General features: G+C 35.5%; 1 protein-coding gene across 1 annotated transcript in view; it reads right to left on the reverse strand.

Annotated features, from left to right (window-relative positions):
• Nucleotides 1–16,578, reverse strand: part of CIRSR (corepressor of RBPJ and splicing regulator) — a 38,235-nt gene continuing 21,657 nt past the window's right edge. The window contains exons 8-10 of the mRNA XM_045800326.2: nt 3,552–3,658; nt 2,217–2,302; nt 1–1,044 (exon numbers count right to left, since the gene is read on the reverse strand). Coding sequence (XP_045656282.2) covers nt 300–1,044; nt 2,217–2,302; nt 3,552–3,658 — 938 coding nt within the window. The 3' untranslated portion in view covers nt 1–299. The remainder of the gene's footprint in view (nt 1,045–2,216; nt 2,303–3,551; nt 3,659–16,578) is intronic.

Genomic DNA, 16,578 nt, shown 5'->3' on the forward strand with positions numbered 1-16,578 from the left:
TTCAGTGTACTGTCATTCTTTTAATGATGTTTCAGAACAAAGAAAATGTCACAGAGTTATATGGGGTTTTTAATCTAGTATAGGGCACAAGAAACATTCATCAGCAGAAAATATTTTTACAGCCCCAAGAGAGATTACTTACAAATATTTGCAAAGTTCATTCTTATAGGACTCATGTAGTTTTTGTATTTGATATGAGTTTTCAGGAATGGAAAATTAAAATAGCTTTTTTATTAGAAAGACAATAGTATGTAATTTAGCCCTTGCCACAGGTACTCAATAAGGGAGTGGAGATATTTTTATTCCCAGGTAATTGTCACATACAGTCTCTCTTTATTCTCTCTACTTCTGCTTCGTTCTCTTTGCGTCACCCCAGTATGCCTGTCTCCTGGATTCTCTCTGTGCACCCTTCCTCTGCTGTATCCATCTGTGCCATGGCTTCTGGCGTCACTTCTTCCATCCCGCTCTTCACTAGGACTTCGCTGTTGCCGCTTTCTTATTTCTCTTTGCTTGTAACTGCCGTGACTTCTGCTTCGGCTTCTCCTACCCCTCTCATCCCTGCTCTGGCTCCTGCTGCTCCTCTCATTTCTTTCAGATCCTCTCTTCTCTGGGCTCTGGTTATGGCTTCTGGACTTTTTGTCAGAATCAGAATGACTCCATTTGCTACTCTCTCTAGAACTCTCTTGTTTTAAAAACCTAGGCTTTTCCTTGGCTTTTTCTTTGTTATGGTGACTGCTAGAAAGTTCTCCATGAAGTTTTCTCTTCTTAGACGTGTTCTTCTCTTCAGAATCACTCTTGTTATTCCCCGAACACTTATTTTTCTTTCTTTTCTTCTTTTGTATTTTCTTTTCTTTGTTGTCACTCTCACTGCTGCTTTCTGAAGTCTCACTGGAAGAGGAGGAGGAGGAGGGGGAGGAGGAGGAAGAGGAGGAGGAGGGGGACCTATTTTTATGTTTTTTGTGTTTACTTCTGCTCTTCTGAAGCTTTTTCTTTTTTCTATCTCTTTTCTTTTTCTTTTTTTTCTTCTCAAGCCGGTCCAATTTCCTGTTATTGGGAAAATAGTAACATACTACGTAAAAATAGTCCTTTTGTTGACACATATAAAATTTTAAATAGACAATATATTTTCTTCGACATTACTGAAGGTGGTATTCAAATATAAATGCATTCTTTATTAAATGACAATTTTCTTTTAAATTATTCGTCACACATAAAATTAAATGCATTAAGCCAATTCTCTCACTATACTTTCTTCAATAGTAATGACTATTAAAAAAATTCTTACTGAATCAGAATTTAAAATTTATATAGCTCTCTAAATAAACAGTCATCCTGACCTCAAGGAAGCTTTATAACATTAGTTACATGCGAATGTAAACTCAAATATGTAGCTATAATCAGATGAAAAATTAATGATATGTGCTATTTTAAAATATGGAAATACTAATCAATATTACATTATCAAAACTGAAGGGCCTATTCTCCAGAAATTCTAAAAAAGAATACACTTTACATTTTTTTGTGGTTTTTTTTGGTGATATAAATAATCACACTCAGTTTTCAACAACTGTTTAGATTTACAAATTAATTAGATTAAGACAATTCTATTATGGCATTCTGAATTTCTAAAGAGTACTTCACATTCTTAGAAGAGTAACTTGTTTACGTGTTTGAGTTACTCTGTAATGAAAATGTCTTCACTGAGGATTCTGTCCAGCCACTCTCAAAATCCACATACTGAAATATCATGAGCTCCCTCTATTGGACTCAGCAGACATTTCTTGGATTCTTTACTCCAGAGACAGTCTGTTTAACAAGATTCACGTTTACCTCAAATTTAAACATTTTTCAGCATTCCTCATAAAATCTTACAAAAAGAATAATGCATGGCCCACAGTATTTTATGAGAACTGGGTGCAAAGATATATACAAATCTATTATGAAAGTAACACCTACAAATAAAGCTATTTCCGAACTAAATGTCCTGAAAAGTACAATGATTTTGGGCCACAATCTGAGTATATAACCTTATGCTCATTTTCATATTATTGAAAGAAAGACAAAATTGTATTACTATAGCTGAAGAACAAATCAGTAGATGTGATGCATGGTTTAAAGTAGCTTCATAAGCTCTTAGGATCAGGGTTAAATATGATACTAAGATGAAATATAAGAAAAAAACCGTTGAATCCATTAAATATACACTTTTCAGTTACCTGAGAAGTTTCTGTTTTTGTTTGGTTGTTAGCGACTTTAAAAATTCAACTTCTGGATCTTCTTCACCTTCACTTGCAACATATTCCTGAATCAAGAAAGACATCAATAAATCGCTAGACTGCAAGACAAATTAGTTATCAGATGGGAAAGAAAATATTTACAAGTGAGAAATTTTGTTGTAGGGACATATTATAGATGAGTATGACATCCTGGATTGGGAAGTAGGGGGTGGGGGACGAAAAACTGTTTTGTGGTCCGCCTGCCAAGAAGGGTCATAACACGCTAAGAGGTTAAGAGAACTGCTGTGTCAGAATCAACACACTTTACCAAGAACAGTACGACAGAAAAACACAGATAAAACATTTATAGCATGGCTTCTACTCTCCATCTCTTGAGTTTGAAATTTAAACACTTAAACGTTTAAATATTTTATTTTTAACTTAATGAAATGTTAAAACCAAGAAGATCATGAACTTTATTTACTATTTATTTATTTGACAGAGTCAGAGAGCGAGAGAGCACAAGCAGGGGGAGTGGCAGAGGGAGAAGGAGAAGCAGGCTCCCCACTGAGCAGGGAGCCCGATGGAGAGCTGGATCCCAGGACCTTGGGATCATGACTGAGCTGAAGGCAGACGCTTAACCGACTGAGCCACTCAGGGGTCCCCGATAATGAACTCTATATACCAATATATCAAACAGTACAGATATACGGTTATTTAGGTTATATGAACAGTCCCTAGCAGTGTTTGAAAAGTAATGTGCCTCTTTTCAGTGTACCACAAGCTTACGCCAGTGGGAGTTTGGGTTTTAGTGTCAGTTCTGTCTCTAAACAACCATATGAGCCACAAGGGCAATCACTTTACTTCTCTGGGCTCCAGTTTCCTCATTAAATAAAAGAGTTTGCGTTAGGATTATCTACAACCCTTCAAATGCAACCACTTTCTGGATCTATGTACAGTTTAACAAATTAAGTAAGTTTAAAATATTTTCTATAATTTTTAGGAGTTTGCTTCCATACACTTCTTCTCATTGGTTCTATCTAATGTAAGTTAGCAGGAAGGGAAAAAAACAACCTTATCACCAGTTTAGTTAGAGATTTTATCCACATAAACCTAGAGGAGCAGTTTCATTTATTAAAATACAGGTTTAAAAACAATTTCTCATTTAGGTTAAAATAATAAAGAATCAAAATCAAAATACATTTTAGGCATTTTCTTTGCTCTATCTTGCTTTCCTATGGATATATGCATATTGGAAGACATTAAGTAGCAATTCACAAGCAATCACATTTAGATTTATAGACATTTTCAGCTTACCGATAAAAAGATCATTACCTGTGATGGATCATTTGCGGTCAAGTTTCTCCCCAGTACATTTCGTTTCAGTGCAAACCCACTGTTTCTCATCTCCGCTATTAGCTCCGAGGGGTGCATCGATGGCCCTGTTCACAAAAATCGCAGTTTGAATGTATCATTTATATCTCTCTACCTTTTTTGGACTCCACAGTAGGAATGCAGTTGAAGCTTTGTTAAGTAAAATCACAGCTAAATCAACTCAATAATCTTCTGCTGTGCAAATAATCAGATATGATTTTCTAAAACAGCAGTCTGGAGATTCAGAATAGAAAATAATTGCATTTTTCTTTATGTGCTAGGGGATTCTCTTCTTATGTAACTTTGTCACATTGAAAAAGATACATTTAGATGTTATCTGCTTGGCAGTTTTTAGTATAAAATCAAAGAAAAATGGTAAAAAACTGCAATTAAACTTTAATAGTTATTCTCGCAGCAAGAATTCAATTTTAAAAAGATACTTTTAAAGGTACATGAACAATTTATTATTGTAGTTTCCCGTTCAAAATTCGTCATCCTTATTTATCAAATACCAATACTGAATATATTGCCATGTGGTTGCTAATTATCAACAGCACACACACACACACACACACACACACACACGTATGCATGCATGCACACACATGCACACTGTGGGTCACTATTAAGTACTTCTGTTAACCTCCCATATATACACTCAGAGTTTGAAATGTCTTGTTATCATTTGGGGTTGGTGACAAACAATTATAGGCTGGCTGTGTGTGCGTGTGTTGTATTTTTTACAAGCTGCTGTTTCCACTTCTGCAAAATCCCAAACTGAAAAGCAAGGTCCTTTTTGGTCCATAGTATACACTAAAGATAAACAATATGGACTAAAGATAGATCAATTAAAAACAATTAAAAAAATGTCTGTGCTCTTCCCTCAAACATTATTATATTTACCATATGGAAGGAGAGACCTTTTCCTCTTTCTTTCATATTATATTTCAGTTTCATTTTGTTTTCCCTACAGGTAGCACATAAGGACATTTCATGAAGCTATTTAAAGTTTCTGGCCTAAATTATCTATACTGTCTTAAAATGAACTACCCTGGGTAATCTATCCAGAATATAAAGAAGAATAAGACAGTTCCTGCCAATAAAGAATTCATAAGGGAGGGTGGGGGGACAGAGAAACTTCAAAAGCAGATTCTTTAGTTTTTGATTAAATACTTCATCTATTTTTCTTTTCACTGTTTTACTGGTCTTTCACTAGTTACTTGCACATTCACCTACATGTTACCATGGAAAACAAAAGCCAGTAAAATTCAAATCTGTCCACTTGTCAGTAGCATCTTTGGTTAAAAAGTTTGGTTGGAAGAGTTCAGGTGTATGTTACCATCTTTTATTAGAATCTATGGGCTTTACCATTCTGTTCATAGTACCAAGAACAACTGAAAGTAGGAACATAATTTTATGAAGTAGAAAATGTGTTTTCTGAAGTGTCAAAACTACATTTCCTTGTTAACAACTTTTTTTGATGTCAAATGAATGCAGAAAGCAAACACGCTAAAAGGATAAAAACTACTCCAGTAAAGGGCCAAAGAGCTTGGCCATTATGATGCGAGGTTACTAATTTAATCAAAAGATGGGTAATTTGAATAAGAAGTTTAAAAAAACCCATGCTTTTTACATTTTCATTATAGTGGTTAACTACTTCAAGAAAATGATCTCCCTTTAGCCAGTCTAACAGGCTATACAGATTATGAACCAAACAGGATTCTTGCAGCATTTATATTGCTCCAAAACCTCAAGTGAACTCTGTAGTATGTATGCTTGGCATATACCCCCACACTCTAAGACTAAATACTGAGGGAACCACCTGACAAATAGTATTCAATAAACAGTAATATTATTATTTTTGCCAGTAGCTGTAAAACGCTTATGATTATTTTATGACATATTCTTTATAATTTAAAAAATGCTTTTAGAGTAATATTTTTCAAAACCCAGTCTTATTAATATATTCTTTTTCTAAAATAATACAATATGATTTTATTTATTTTTTTGTTTAACTATGTTCAAGGGAGTAAACTAGAGAAACAAATCACTGTGGGAAGCATTAATCTAAAGGAGTGGATAGCCTACAGGCTCTTCAGAAAACATCTATTATATTTAAACTATTTCCCAATACGGCCTTTTCCTTAATGTTGGCAACACATTTTATTTTTTTTAGCTGGCATATTTTATTTATTTTTGAGTATTTTTATTTAAATTCAATTAATTAACATATAATGTATTATTAGTTTCAGAGGTAGAGGTCAGTGATTCATCAGTCTTATATAACACCCAGTGCTCATTACATCACGCGTCCTCCTTAATGTCCATCACCCAGTTATCCCATTCCCCCAACCCCCCCTCCCTTATTCATATATTCTTATACTGAAACCTTCTTCTATCATCAAAAGTTCCGGGTTTAGAAGATGTGACAAGTCAGGTTTTATTAAGATATATTTAGCAAGATATCTTTATACTTTCCCTTTATTGTGACAGTGGCTATGAAGAGTTAAATTGACAGAAGTGACTCCAGCTTTCTGAGAACTAAAAATTTAGTTGATATAATAGATTATACAGATATGTTGAAAAAATAGATTTTACAAATATATTCAAAATGCAAAATGACTACTTTCACGTATAGTGCCTTCATAATTTAAATTACAGCTGGATTTGGGGCTCAGGAAATGTTTGGTTTGCTCTTAGATTTGCTATGGTTGAATAATTCTAGAGAATTCAGGAAAGGGGCTTTTGTTTTATGAGGGCTCCTTTCTAGATCATTTCAGTCAATCTGGGTTAAGCCTCCATAGCATGAAAACCGATGTTACGACTTAGAAAAGCAGATCCACTGAAGAAACCGTTTTCAACATTCACTAATTCTGCCAACTCTTTGCTGTGATATGGGTAAGCATCAGAATACTGATTTTGACTATGGTATTCAGTTCGATGTCCCAATTAGACCTAGACTATTTTCTACTAGAAAAATACCATGAAGTCAGTGTCTCAGGGAAAAAAAAAAAATCCCAGAAGGCGAATTATGTTGTACAAAATTGTGTTTGTAAAGGGCCTAATCTATTCATTTAGAACATTCATTTTTATAGAACTAAGCAAAAATAATGGAAGGTAAAAAATATTCCATAGTAAAATAGATGTTTTTTCAGAGGATAATACAGGAAGTCAAAGTTCTGGCTATGAGAAAGGCCACATCACTGACTTCACAATTAGACAGCAGTCCCAAGTGACTCCCACAAACCCCACAGGAGAAGAAAGGTGAATGGTGAAGGCAAAGACAGTTGGGTTTCACTGCTAGCACTAGGTCCATCCGCTCTTCTGAAGGACAGATATATCTTCCTTTCAGTTCCTCACTCTTTTCAAATGAAATATTCTACAGTTTCATGGTATTTAGCCAGAGAAGGGAGGGCACTAAACTGTACAGTAGGTAAGGCTGTATTACAAATGCCTTTTCCTCCTTCCCCTAAATTTAACACACTAATTTAACTTATGGGATGATACTGTTTGCTGAAAGTATCTGCTATGCCTAAAGTGAATATAGTTTTGTTTGTTATTAAAGTGGTGACGGGGAGTCTGGGTGGCACAGTCAGTTAAGCTCCCAACTCTTGGTTTCCGCTTGGGTGGTGATCTCAGGGTCGTGAGATCAACTTCCTGTGTCAGACCTGGGCTCAGTGCAGAGTCTGCTTGGGACTCCCTCTCCCCCTCCTGTTGGTGCTCTCTCTCTCTCACTCTCTAAAATAAACAAATCTTAAAAATGAATGAATGAATGAATGAATGAATGAATGAAGTGGTAGAGGCGCCTGGATGACTCAGCCAGGTTAAGCTTCTGTTGATTTCAATCTTGGGGTCATGAGAGTGAGCCCTGCATCAGGCTTCATGCTGAGCATGGAGTCTGCTTCAGATTCTCTCTCCCTCTCCCTTCCCCTCTGCGCTTCCCCCTGTTCGCTTGCTTTTCTCTTTAAAATTCAGAAATAAAATCTTAAAAAAGATAAGGCGGTAATCAATTTTTTTCCTTCTCATTGTGTATTTTAACTTTATACAGTGAAAACCTTCAAACCTAGAGAGAATAATGAAATGAACCCTATGTACTCCTTACACAACAGCTTTGACAATTATCGGTATTTTGCCAATCTTATTTATCACTTCCAACTTCCTTTGTTTCTTTTTTGATAGAGTTATTGATAGAGATTTGATAAATCTAGATATTATTTGATAGAGATAAAATCTCATATATCACTTTGGTATTTAATCACTAATAAACAAGGAGTATTTCTAAAAACAAAACCCTAACACCTTTATCACACCTGTCCATACTGACATTTTAAAAATATCATCTGATAACCAGTCAACATTCAGGTTGTCTCAAAAGTATCTTTTCACAGCTGGGATCCAAACAAGGTCCACGCACTGCATCTAGTTCATGTATCTCTTAAATCTCTCTCTCTCTTTCAATTGAGGCATAAGCGACACATACACTAAGTCTGTTTTAATCTACAAAAATTTCACCACCCCCACCCCCTACCTGCTTTCATTTGTTGAGAAAATGGGGCCATTTGTCCTGTAAATTTCCCACATTCTGGATAGTGGTGTCATTTAAATATGTTCTTCTAGTCACTGTGTTTCTATAAGTTCATAGTTAGAGCTAGAGGCTTATTATTAAATTATTTTGGCATTTTATACCATACACTTTGGAGGAATACACAGAAAATCTTCTTAAATTTAGATTTAGAAAAATGACACTTAAAACAAACACATTTCTGGCTAATGAACTAGATAGACTAAGGAAAAAAGGCTGAGACTTCAACCCAGGATGTTTGCTATTACCATGTAGTCATGGTGACAGTGGTAGAACCTTAAAAATATGTGTTTAAAAATAAACCCCCAAACATTATCACAAATAAAATATATTATGATTCTTATTTCCATGAAATTACAACCTTCTTTCTCTCCTAAAATTAAATTGACTGTATCTAGTAAAAAAGCCACTCCCTGTTACTAAAGGTTGAAAGGACACATAGAGACACTAGTTATAGTACACGACTGGGAGGGAGATCTGGTCTAGTGGGAATTATCAAGAATCTTATATATGATTCCTAATATTACCTAACCTTTTCGCTTTTAAGAAAGCTTATAGAAAGTTATCTTAAAAAAAGCCTGAAAAAGGGGGCACAGTAAGAACATGCAGCACAAGTCCCAGGGAAAAAGTGAACAAAGCTATTAATAAAGTGTGTGGGTGATTTTTATTTATATAGATGAGAATGTTTTATGTATGATTTTCTAAAGGTTATGCAAGAACCCATTGTACTGAATTGTAATAAAACTGCTCCATACTGGGAATTTTCCTGACACACTGCCAGTTCAGCTTAGTGGAGGCTGGAAACAATAGGGTTTCTTATTGCCCTTATCCCAAGTTCATACTGAAGACAGCTAATTTGATCTATATTAAAACATACAATGTAAAGGAAAAATTAAACATTTCATTTTTGTCTACATGTCTAGAAAATCCACAAAAACAAGGAAAAATAAAACTTCTCTTATTGTATGCCAGTAAAGAACACTATTTATTAAGAACAATCTTCCCCTAACAGAATTAATAGTTAAAAATATATGACCTACATTTGATTATATCTTCAACTTAAATTATAAGCAAATATTTTACTGATGATACATCCAGTGATAATAAAGTGAATTCACAGTCTATAGAGGACTAAGAAAAATCATTTGTGCTGTGATGAACATGAAGTATTAGAAGTTAGCCCATGTTTTAAGTCTGAAGTATATGAATGCCCCTGAGAGAAAATACGAGAGCTCTCGGAAATTATTCATCCATGAACCTCAAAAAGATTATGCTGAGTCAAGGAAATCAGACACAAAAAATACATACCATATGATTCCATTTATATGAAGTTCATGAACAGGTAAAACTAACAATATGAGATTAGGAATTAGGGGGTGCCTGGGTGGCATAGCGGTTAAGCGTCTGCCTTCGGCTCAGGGCGTGATCCCGGCGTCATGGGATCGAGCCCCACATCAGGCTCTTCCGCTATGAGCCTGCTTCTTCCTCTCCCACTCCCCCTGCTTGTGTTCCCTCTCTCGCTGGCTGTCTCTATCTCTGTCGAATAAATAAATAAAATCTTAAAAAAAAAAAAAAGAAATTAGAACAGTATCTGTGGGTACAGGAGGCTGACTGCCAAGGGACAGAAGGGTATTTCCTAGGTTATGGCAATACTGTGCTCTGTATCTTGTCAGAGATATTGGTTACACGGGTACATACATCTGTAAGACTCAAACTCTACCCTTAAGGACCAGTGCATTTTAAAGAAAGTTACACACGAAATTTTAAACCAGTCAACAGTAATTACTCAATGAGCACGTTATTATAGACTCTCACTACATTTCCGTATTACATATCTCTCTAACTATGGAGAGAGACCGGCATAGGAAATTTCAACTAATTCATCCCTACTATATAAAATAGAAAGTGATTTTAAAAATCAGTATGTATTACTGAGATTATTTTATTTCATTACGCCTCTTGGAGACCGAAGAATGGAGAACTTAGTTTTTGCCTTCAAGCTTATAATCTTTTGGGGAACACTAGTTTATATCAAAGAACAGGAAAAATATAAACTGTAAATCTGTTATGAGATCTATTCAGAGAAGATGATAAACAGTGTTTGTAATAGTTAGCAAAACCTTTCCATACAATCACTAAACTGTTATTTGCTAAGCACGTATATTGTGCAAGGCATTGGGATACTAAGATAAGATACAGTTCCTAATTCAGAAAAGCTTAGATTTTCTAGGAAAGAACAAGAAACTGAGCTTGATTTTCAAACTCTCATACGATTCAGGAAAAGGTAAAAAATAGGGCATTCTAAGTGAGTGGAACATGATAAAGGTTGTTAACTTCATTAAGTTTGGTTTGTGTAGCAGAATTAATATTTACTAGGTGGACTACATTTCATTCATTTTCCTTTTCCAGGTAATCACTAGCTAATTTCCTTTACTTGAAGCTGGCAGACCTTGAGTAGATGGAATGATGTTAATAGGAAGAATCATGTAAAGGAGAGTTATGACTATGATCTGAGAATCGTAATACCCCTTAGAGATTATGGAAAGCGTAGCCCCCATTGCCCCACGCACGCCTTTAACACAGATCAGAGTCATTTACTGATAGAACGGGATTACAATTAATTTGTTAATGTCACTGGAATTTCAAGGCCTAGCCACTGTAACAACAAATTTAATCACTGAATTATAATAGTGTTTATAAATAGTCAGAAATGCCTTAACCATTGGTAATCACTTAAATAAAACAGCCAAAATTTAAAGTATTCATCAAGAGCACCATTTTGACCTCTGAAGCACCGTGACTTGACAAGTTTTACTGAATTATCTCTTTAATAGGTCAATATTTCTTTTCAGCTAATTAGCTTCCACATGCACTAAAAAAAAAAAAAAAAAAAAAAAAATTGGTTCCTGACTGATCAATTACATGAAGGAGAGAAATGGTGCCTAACTTCACTTCCTTATTTTGAAATCAATCCTTTATTAGTTTTATATCTGCCTATTTTAGGAGTTTAGCTCTTTTTTTTTTTAAAGTAGGCTCCACACCCAGTGTGGGCTTGAAGTCATGACCCTGAGAGTTGCATGCTCTACTGACTGAGCCAGCCAGGTACTCCCAGGAGTTTAGCTTTAATAAGATTCTGGTAACACAAATACTTTTTCTGCAGTAGAATTATGTTGGAGAATTAAACAAAAATTCTGCCATCAGATGTAGGTTTATCTTAGTAGCTATGCTGGTAGGATTCAAATTCTTCAAGGAGTTGCATAAGGAACTCTGTAACAGATTCAAGGGAGATTTGACAGATGGGCAACTGAGTTTATTATCTTTCTACAGAAAGTCCCTCTAGCATGCTCCTAGGTATCTTTCTAGCAAAGCTTATGATCAGACAATTATTTTGTGAAATTTCCCAAACATATTCTCAAATGACAAACTGTTTTCAACATAAAAAGCTGATGAAGAGGTGCCTGGGTGGTTTAGTCAGTTGCGTGTCCAACTCTTGGTTTTGGCTCAGGTGGTGATCTCAGGGTCATGGGATTGAGACCCACATCAGGCTCAGCGTGGAGTCTGGTTGGGTTTCTCTAACTCTACCCCTCCTACCTGCTCTCTCACGCGTGCATGCTCATGCTCTCTCGCTCTCTTTAAAATAAATGAATAAATCTTAAAAAAAAAAAAAAGGCTGATGAAAAGACGGAAGAGCAGCATGTGGAAGCTCTGTTGCAGAAAACTTCTATCAGTGCTATGGTTTAGTGTAACATCCTTCAAGGAAATTCAATCAAGAGGGAAAATTAGGTAAGGAAAAGAGCATTCACAGACAAATCTTTGTAGTAAGTGTAAAATAATACTTTCCTCAATTTAAGCTATTTATTCATTTTCATACTGAATGAAACACTAAAAACTACGGTGTAAACAGGACTCGTAGAGACATGTGAAACGTACCTACCTAACACCATTTTAGCCATTTGTGGTATGACTGGTTCTGAGAGTGAGGCATTATACAGAAAAATAAATTTTGTATATGTCAAAACTATCCAGTAGCACTCTGTTGAATTTGAAATTTACTTTCATTAAAAATGTGAAATTTGCCATATTATATGAAGTCAGTTCCAAATATTTTAAAAATTTTAACTAAGTTAAAAAAAATGGTAGAACGACTTTAAATATATAGCAACTTAAGCCTAAAAAACCAAAAGTCAAATAATTAGTACAATATGAAACTAATGTTAATAAATTTAGACTCAATGTTTATTCACTATCATGTTGCTCTAACAACTTCTAGATTTTGGTACAATATATATAAAGAGCTTGAAAGTCCTCCCATCCTTACAACAACAAAGAGCTGAAAAAACTGAAAATCAACAAATCTTCTTAGAGGTATTAGAGAATTGAGGCCACAGGATAAACACTGCCCCCAAAACACGAGAGACAGGCGATACAAAGAGTCACAGTTTAACACGACCAGAAACCACCAATGCAGTCAGTAACTATTAGAAATCCTTAAAAGAATAATATACAATTGTTGGACTGAGCAAGGACTAGCTTGAGAACTAAAAACACTTTTATGAGTTTTACTTTCAGGAGCTTCATCAGGTTCTCACTGTGAATATAATCCCCTTATATTTACCTTCCAAGAGGAAGAAGGGAACAGTAACCATTCTGAAATATGCCCAGAGCATTTTGTTGTCCTGAACACATGCTCACTCTCGAGGGAAACCATTTTACCAGAGCCTAACCTACGTGGAAAAAAGGAAGCTGAGAAGTAGGGAAAAAAAGCTGAGAAGCACTTGTGAAGGTTACAGGCCAGGGGCATAGGCTCACTAAAAGGGTGAGACTTCGGAGCGCCTGGCTGGCTCAGTTGGAGGAGCATGGAACTCTTGATCTCAGGGTCATGAGTTTGAGCCCCATGGTGGGTGTAGCAATTACTTAAATAAATAAATAAAACTAAACCTTAAAAAAGAAAAGAATGAGACTTAGTCATAGGATTATTGAATGATTCCCCTTTCCCTGTATCTTACCACCACATCAACAGGGCTCCTGTATAACAAGAGGAGATTACAACTGAAGCAAGGCTTAGACTATTATATGTTATAAAGAAGCAGTCTGTAGGGGAACCAGAAGATAACAGGGGAGACAAAAACAAGGACACGAGAGGAAATTTAAGCCCCTGACATCTATAGCTAAGCAAATTGTAAATACAACCTAGCTCCTAGCCAGATAAACGTAAGACCTCACGCTAAAGACCTATTTACCTCAGTTTCATCTACTTGATACTTCGTGTCTAGCTTACAACAAAAAATAACAAGTACGTTAAAAGACAAATTAAGCATAAGAATCAGACTTAGCTATGATGGAAATTCTGGACTTACCTGATTGGGAATTTAAAATAAGACTAATATGCTAAAGGCTCTAATGGACAAAATGGACAACATTAAAAATAGATGGGTAATATAAAGAGAGATAGAAACTCTAAGAAACTCTAAAGGAAATGCTAGAAGCAAAAAACATTAACAGAAATGAAGAATGCCTTTGATGAGCTCATCAGTAGACTGGACATGGCTGAGGAAAGAAGCAGAGAGCTTTATATGTCAATAGAAACTTCTCAAACTGAAAGCAAAGGGAAAGAAAACAAAAAAAAAAAAAAAGAAAGAAAAAGAAAAGAAACCAGAATGTTCAAAAATTGTGGGACAGTTACAAAAGGTACAACATATACACAACAGCAATATCAGAAGGAGAAGAGATAAGAGAGAGAAAAGAAGAAATATCTGAAATGGATGAGAGTTCCCAAGACTAATGATCGACAACAAACCAGATTCAGGAAGCTCAGAGATCACCAAGCATGATAAATACCAAAAAATCTTCACCTATAACATAATCAAACTGCAGAAAATCAAAGACAAAGAGAAAATCTTGAAAGATTCCAGGGTGGGGGAGGGGGAACCCTTACCTGGAAAGGAACAGAGATAAAAATTACATCATGCTTCTCTTAAAAAACCATGCAAGCAACAGGAGAGTAAAGTCTTTAGTGTTGAAAGATAAACCTACCAACACTGAATTCTGTAACCAGTGCAACTGTCCTTCAAAAGTGAAGGAGAAATAAAGACTTTCTTAAAGACAAACCAAAATTGAGGAACTTGTCACCAGCAGACCTGCCTTGCAAGAAAGATTAAAAGATGTTCTTCAGAGAGAAGGAAAATGACACAGATCAGAAATCTGGATCTACATAAAGAGCATTTGAAAATAAAAGATAAAATATTTTTTCTTGGGGCACCTGGGTGCCTCAGTCAGTTAAGCATCTGCTTTTGGCTCAGGTCATGATCCCAGGGTCCTGGGATTGAGCCCCGTGTGAGCCTGCTTTTCCCTCTCCCTCTGCTCCCTTGCTCCGGTTCTCTCGCCCACTCTCTCTATCTCAAATAAATAAATAAATAAATAAAATCTTAAAAAAAATATTTTTTCTTATTAACTGATCTAACATAATATGTTGTTTGAAATGATAATAGCAACAATATATTAGATGATTATAGCTTATGAATAAACGTATGACAGCAATGTTAAAAGGGACAGAAAAAGGAATTGTATTATATAATAGGAGCTGGTTTACTCTGTTAGCAAGTACTGGTACTACTTGTGAAGTGGTACAGTGGTATTTGAAAGTCAACTTAAACTAGTTGTAAGTGCATACTGCAAATTCTAGAGCAACCACTAAAATAAAATAAAATAAAATAAAATAAAATAAAATAAAATAAAATAAAATAAAATAAAATAAAATAAAATAAAATAAGTACAGGGGCTCCTGGGTGGCTCAGTCGGTTAAGTGCCTGCCTTCAGCTCAGGTCCTGGATCGAGCCCTGCATCTGGCTCCTTGCTCAGTGGGGAGCCTGCTTCTCCCTCTCCCCCTGCTCCAGCTCTCCCTTTCCCTCTCTCCCTCTCTCAAATAAATAAATAAAATAAAAATAAGTACAACTGATACGCTGAGAGAAAATGGAATCATATAAAATTATTAATTAAGCCAGAGAAAGCAGAAAAAGAGCAGAACAAAAAAATAAAATAACAAGGACAACAAATAGAAAATAATTATAATAGACCATAACCCAATTATGTCAATAAGAAATATAATATTACATACATAAGAACCAACTACATGTTGTCTACAACAAACCCACTTTTTTTTTTTTTTATTTTAAAAGCAGTTTCTATGTCCAGTGTGGTGCTTGAACTCACAGTCCTGAGATCAAGAGCCACACGCTCTACTGACTGAGCCAACCAGATATCCCAACAAACCTACTTTAAATATAAAAACACAGGGGCACCTGGGCGGCTCAGTCAGTTGAGTGTCTGCCTTTGGCTTGGGTCATGATCCCGTGGTCCTGGGATTGAGCCCCGCATTGGGCTCCCTGCTTGGCACACAGCCTGCTTCTCCCTCTCCTTCTGCTGCTCCCCCTGCTTCTGCTCGCTCACTCTCTCTCTGTCAAATAAATACAAAATAAAATATTTTATATATATATATATCTTTATGTATCCACATATATAAAGATACAGATAGATTAAAGTGATGGAGAAAGATATACAATGCTAGCAATAATAAAATAAAGCTGGAGTATCCATATTAATTTCAGACAAATCAGATTTCAAACCAAGCAAGGATGAAGAGACAATTACACAATAAAAAAGGGGTTCATTCTCCACAAGACATAACAATTCCTAATGTGTATGCATCTAACAACAGAGCATCAAAGTATGAGGCAAAAACTGATAGAAATGTTTTTAGAAATAGACAAATCCACTACTCCAGTTGGAGATTTCAATGCCCCGCTATCAGAAGTGGACAGATCCAGTGGGCAAAAAAAATCAGGATATAGTTGAATTGAACAACACTATCCTTCAACTGGATCTAGTTGACATCTATAGAATACCTTATCCAACAACAGCAGAGTATACATTCTTCTCAAACTCATAAGGAACATTCACCAAGACAGACCACATTCTGGGCTATATAACATACCTTAACAAATGCAAAAGAACAGAAATCATACAAACAATGCTCTCAGACCAAATGGAATTAAACTAGAAAATAACACAAAGACAGTCAGAAAAAGTATTTGGAGATTAAACAACACACTTTTAAATAACACATGGGTTGAATAAGTCTCATGAGAAATTTTTAAATATTTTGAACTAAATGAAAATACAACTGCTGTGTAATTAATAAAGACCTTGGCTGGACTCTGTCCCCAGTTCCTGGGAGGGAGGCTCTAAATCTTTGAAATTTCTTTTTTCCTTTTTTTTTTTTTTTTTGAGAGACAGCATGCATGTGTATGTGTGTGTGTGTGTGTGTGTGTGTGTGAACTCAAGTGAGGGGAGTCGCAGAAGGGGAAGCAGAGGGACAAGCAGACTCCACACTGAGTACAGAGCCTGACG

This window comes from Ursus americanus, chromosome 1 (genome assembly GCF_024610735.1).
Source record: "Ursus americanus isolate L20-20 chromosome 1, mUrsAme1.1.p, whole genome shotgun sequence".
Lineage (NCBI taxonomy): Eukaryota > Metazoa > Chordata > Mammalia > Carnivora > Ursidae > Ursus > Ursus americanus.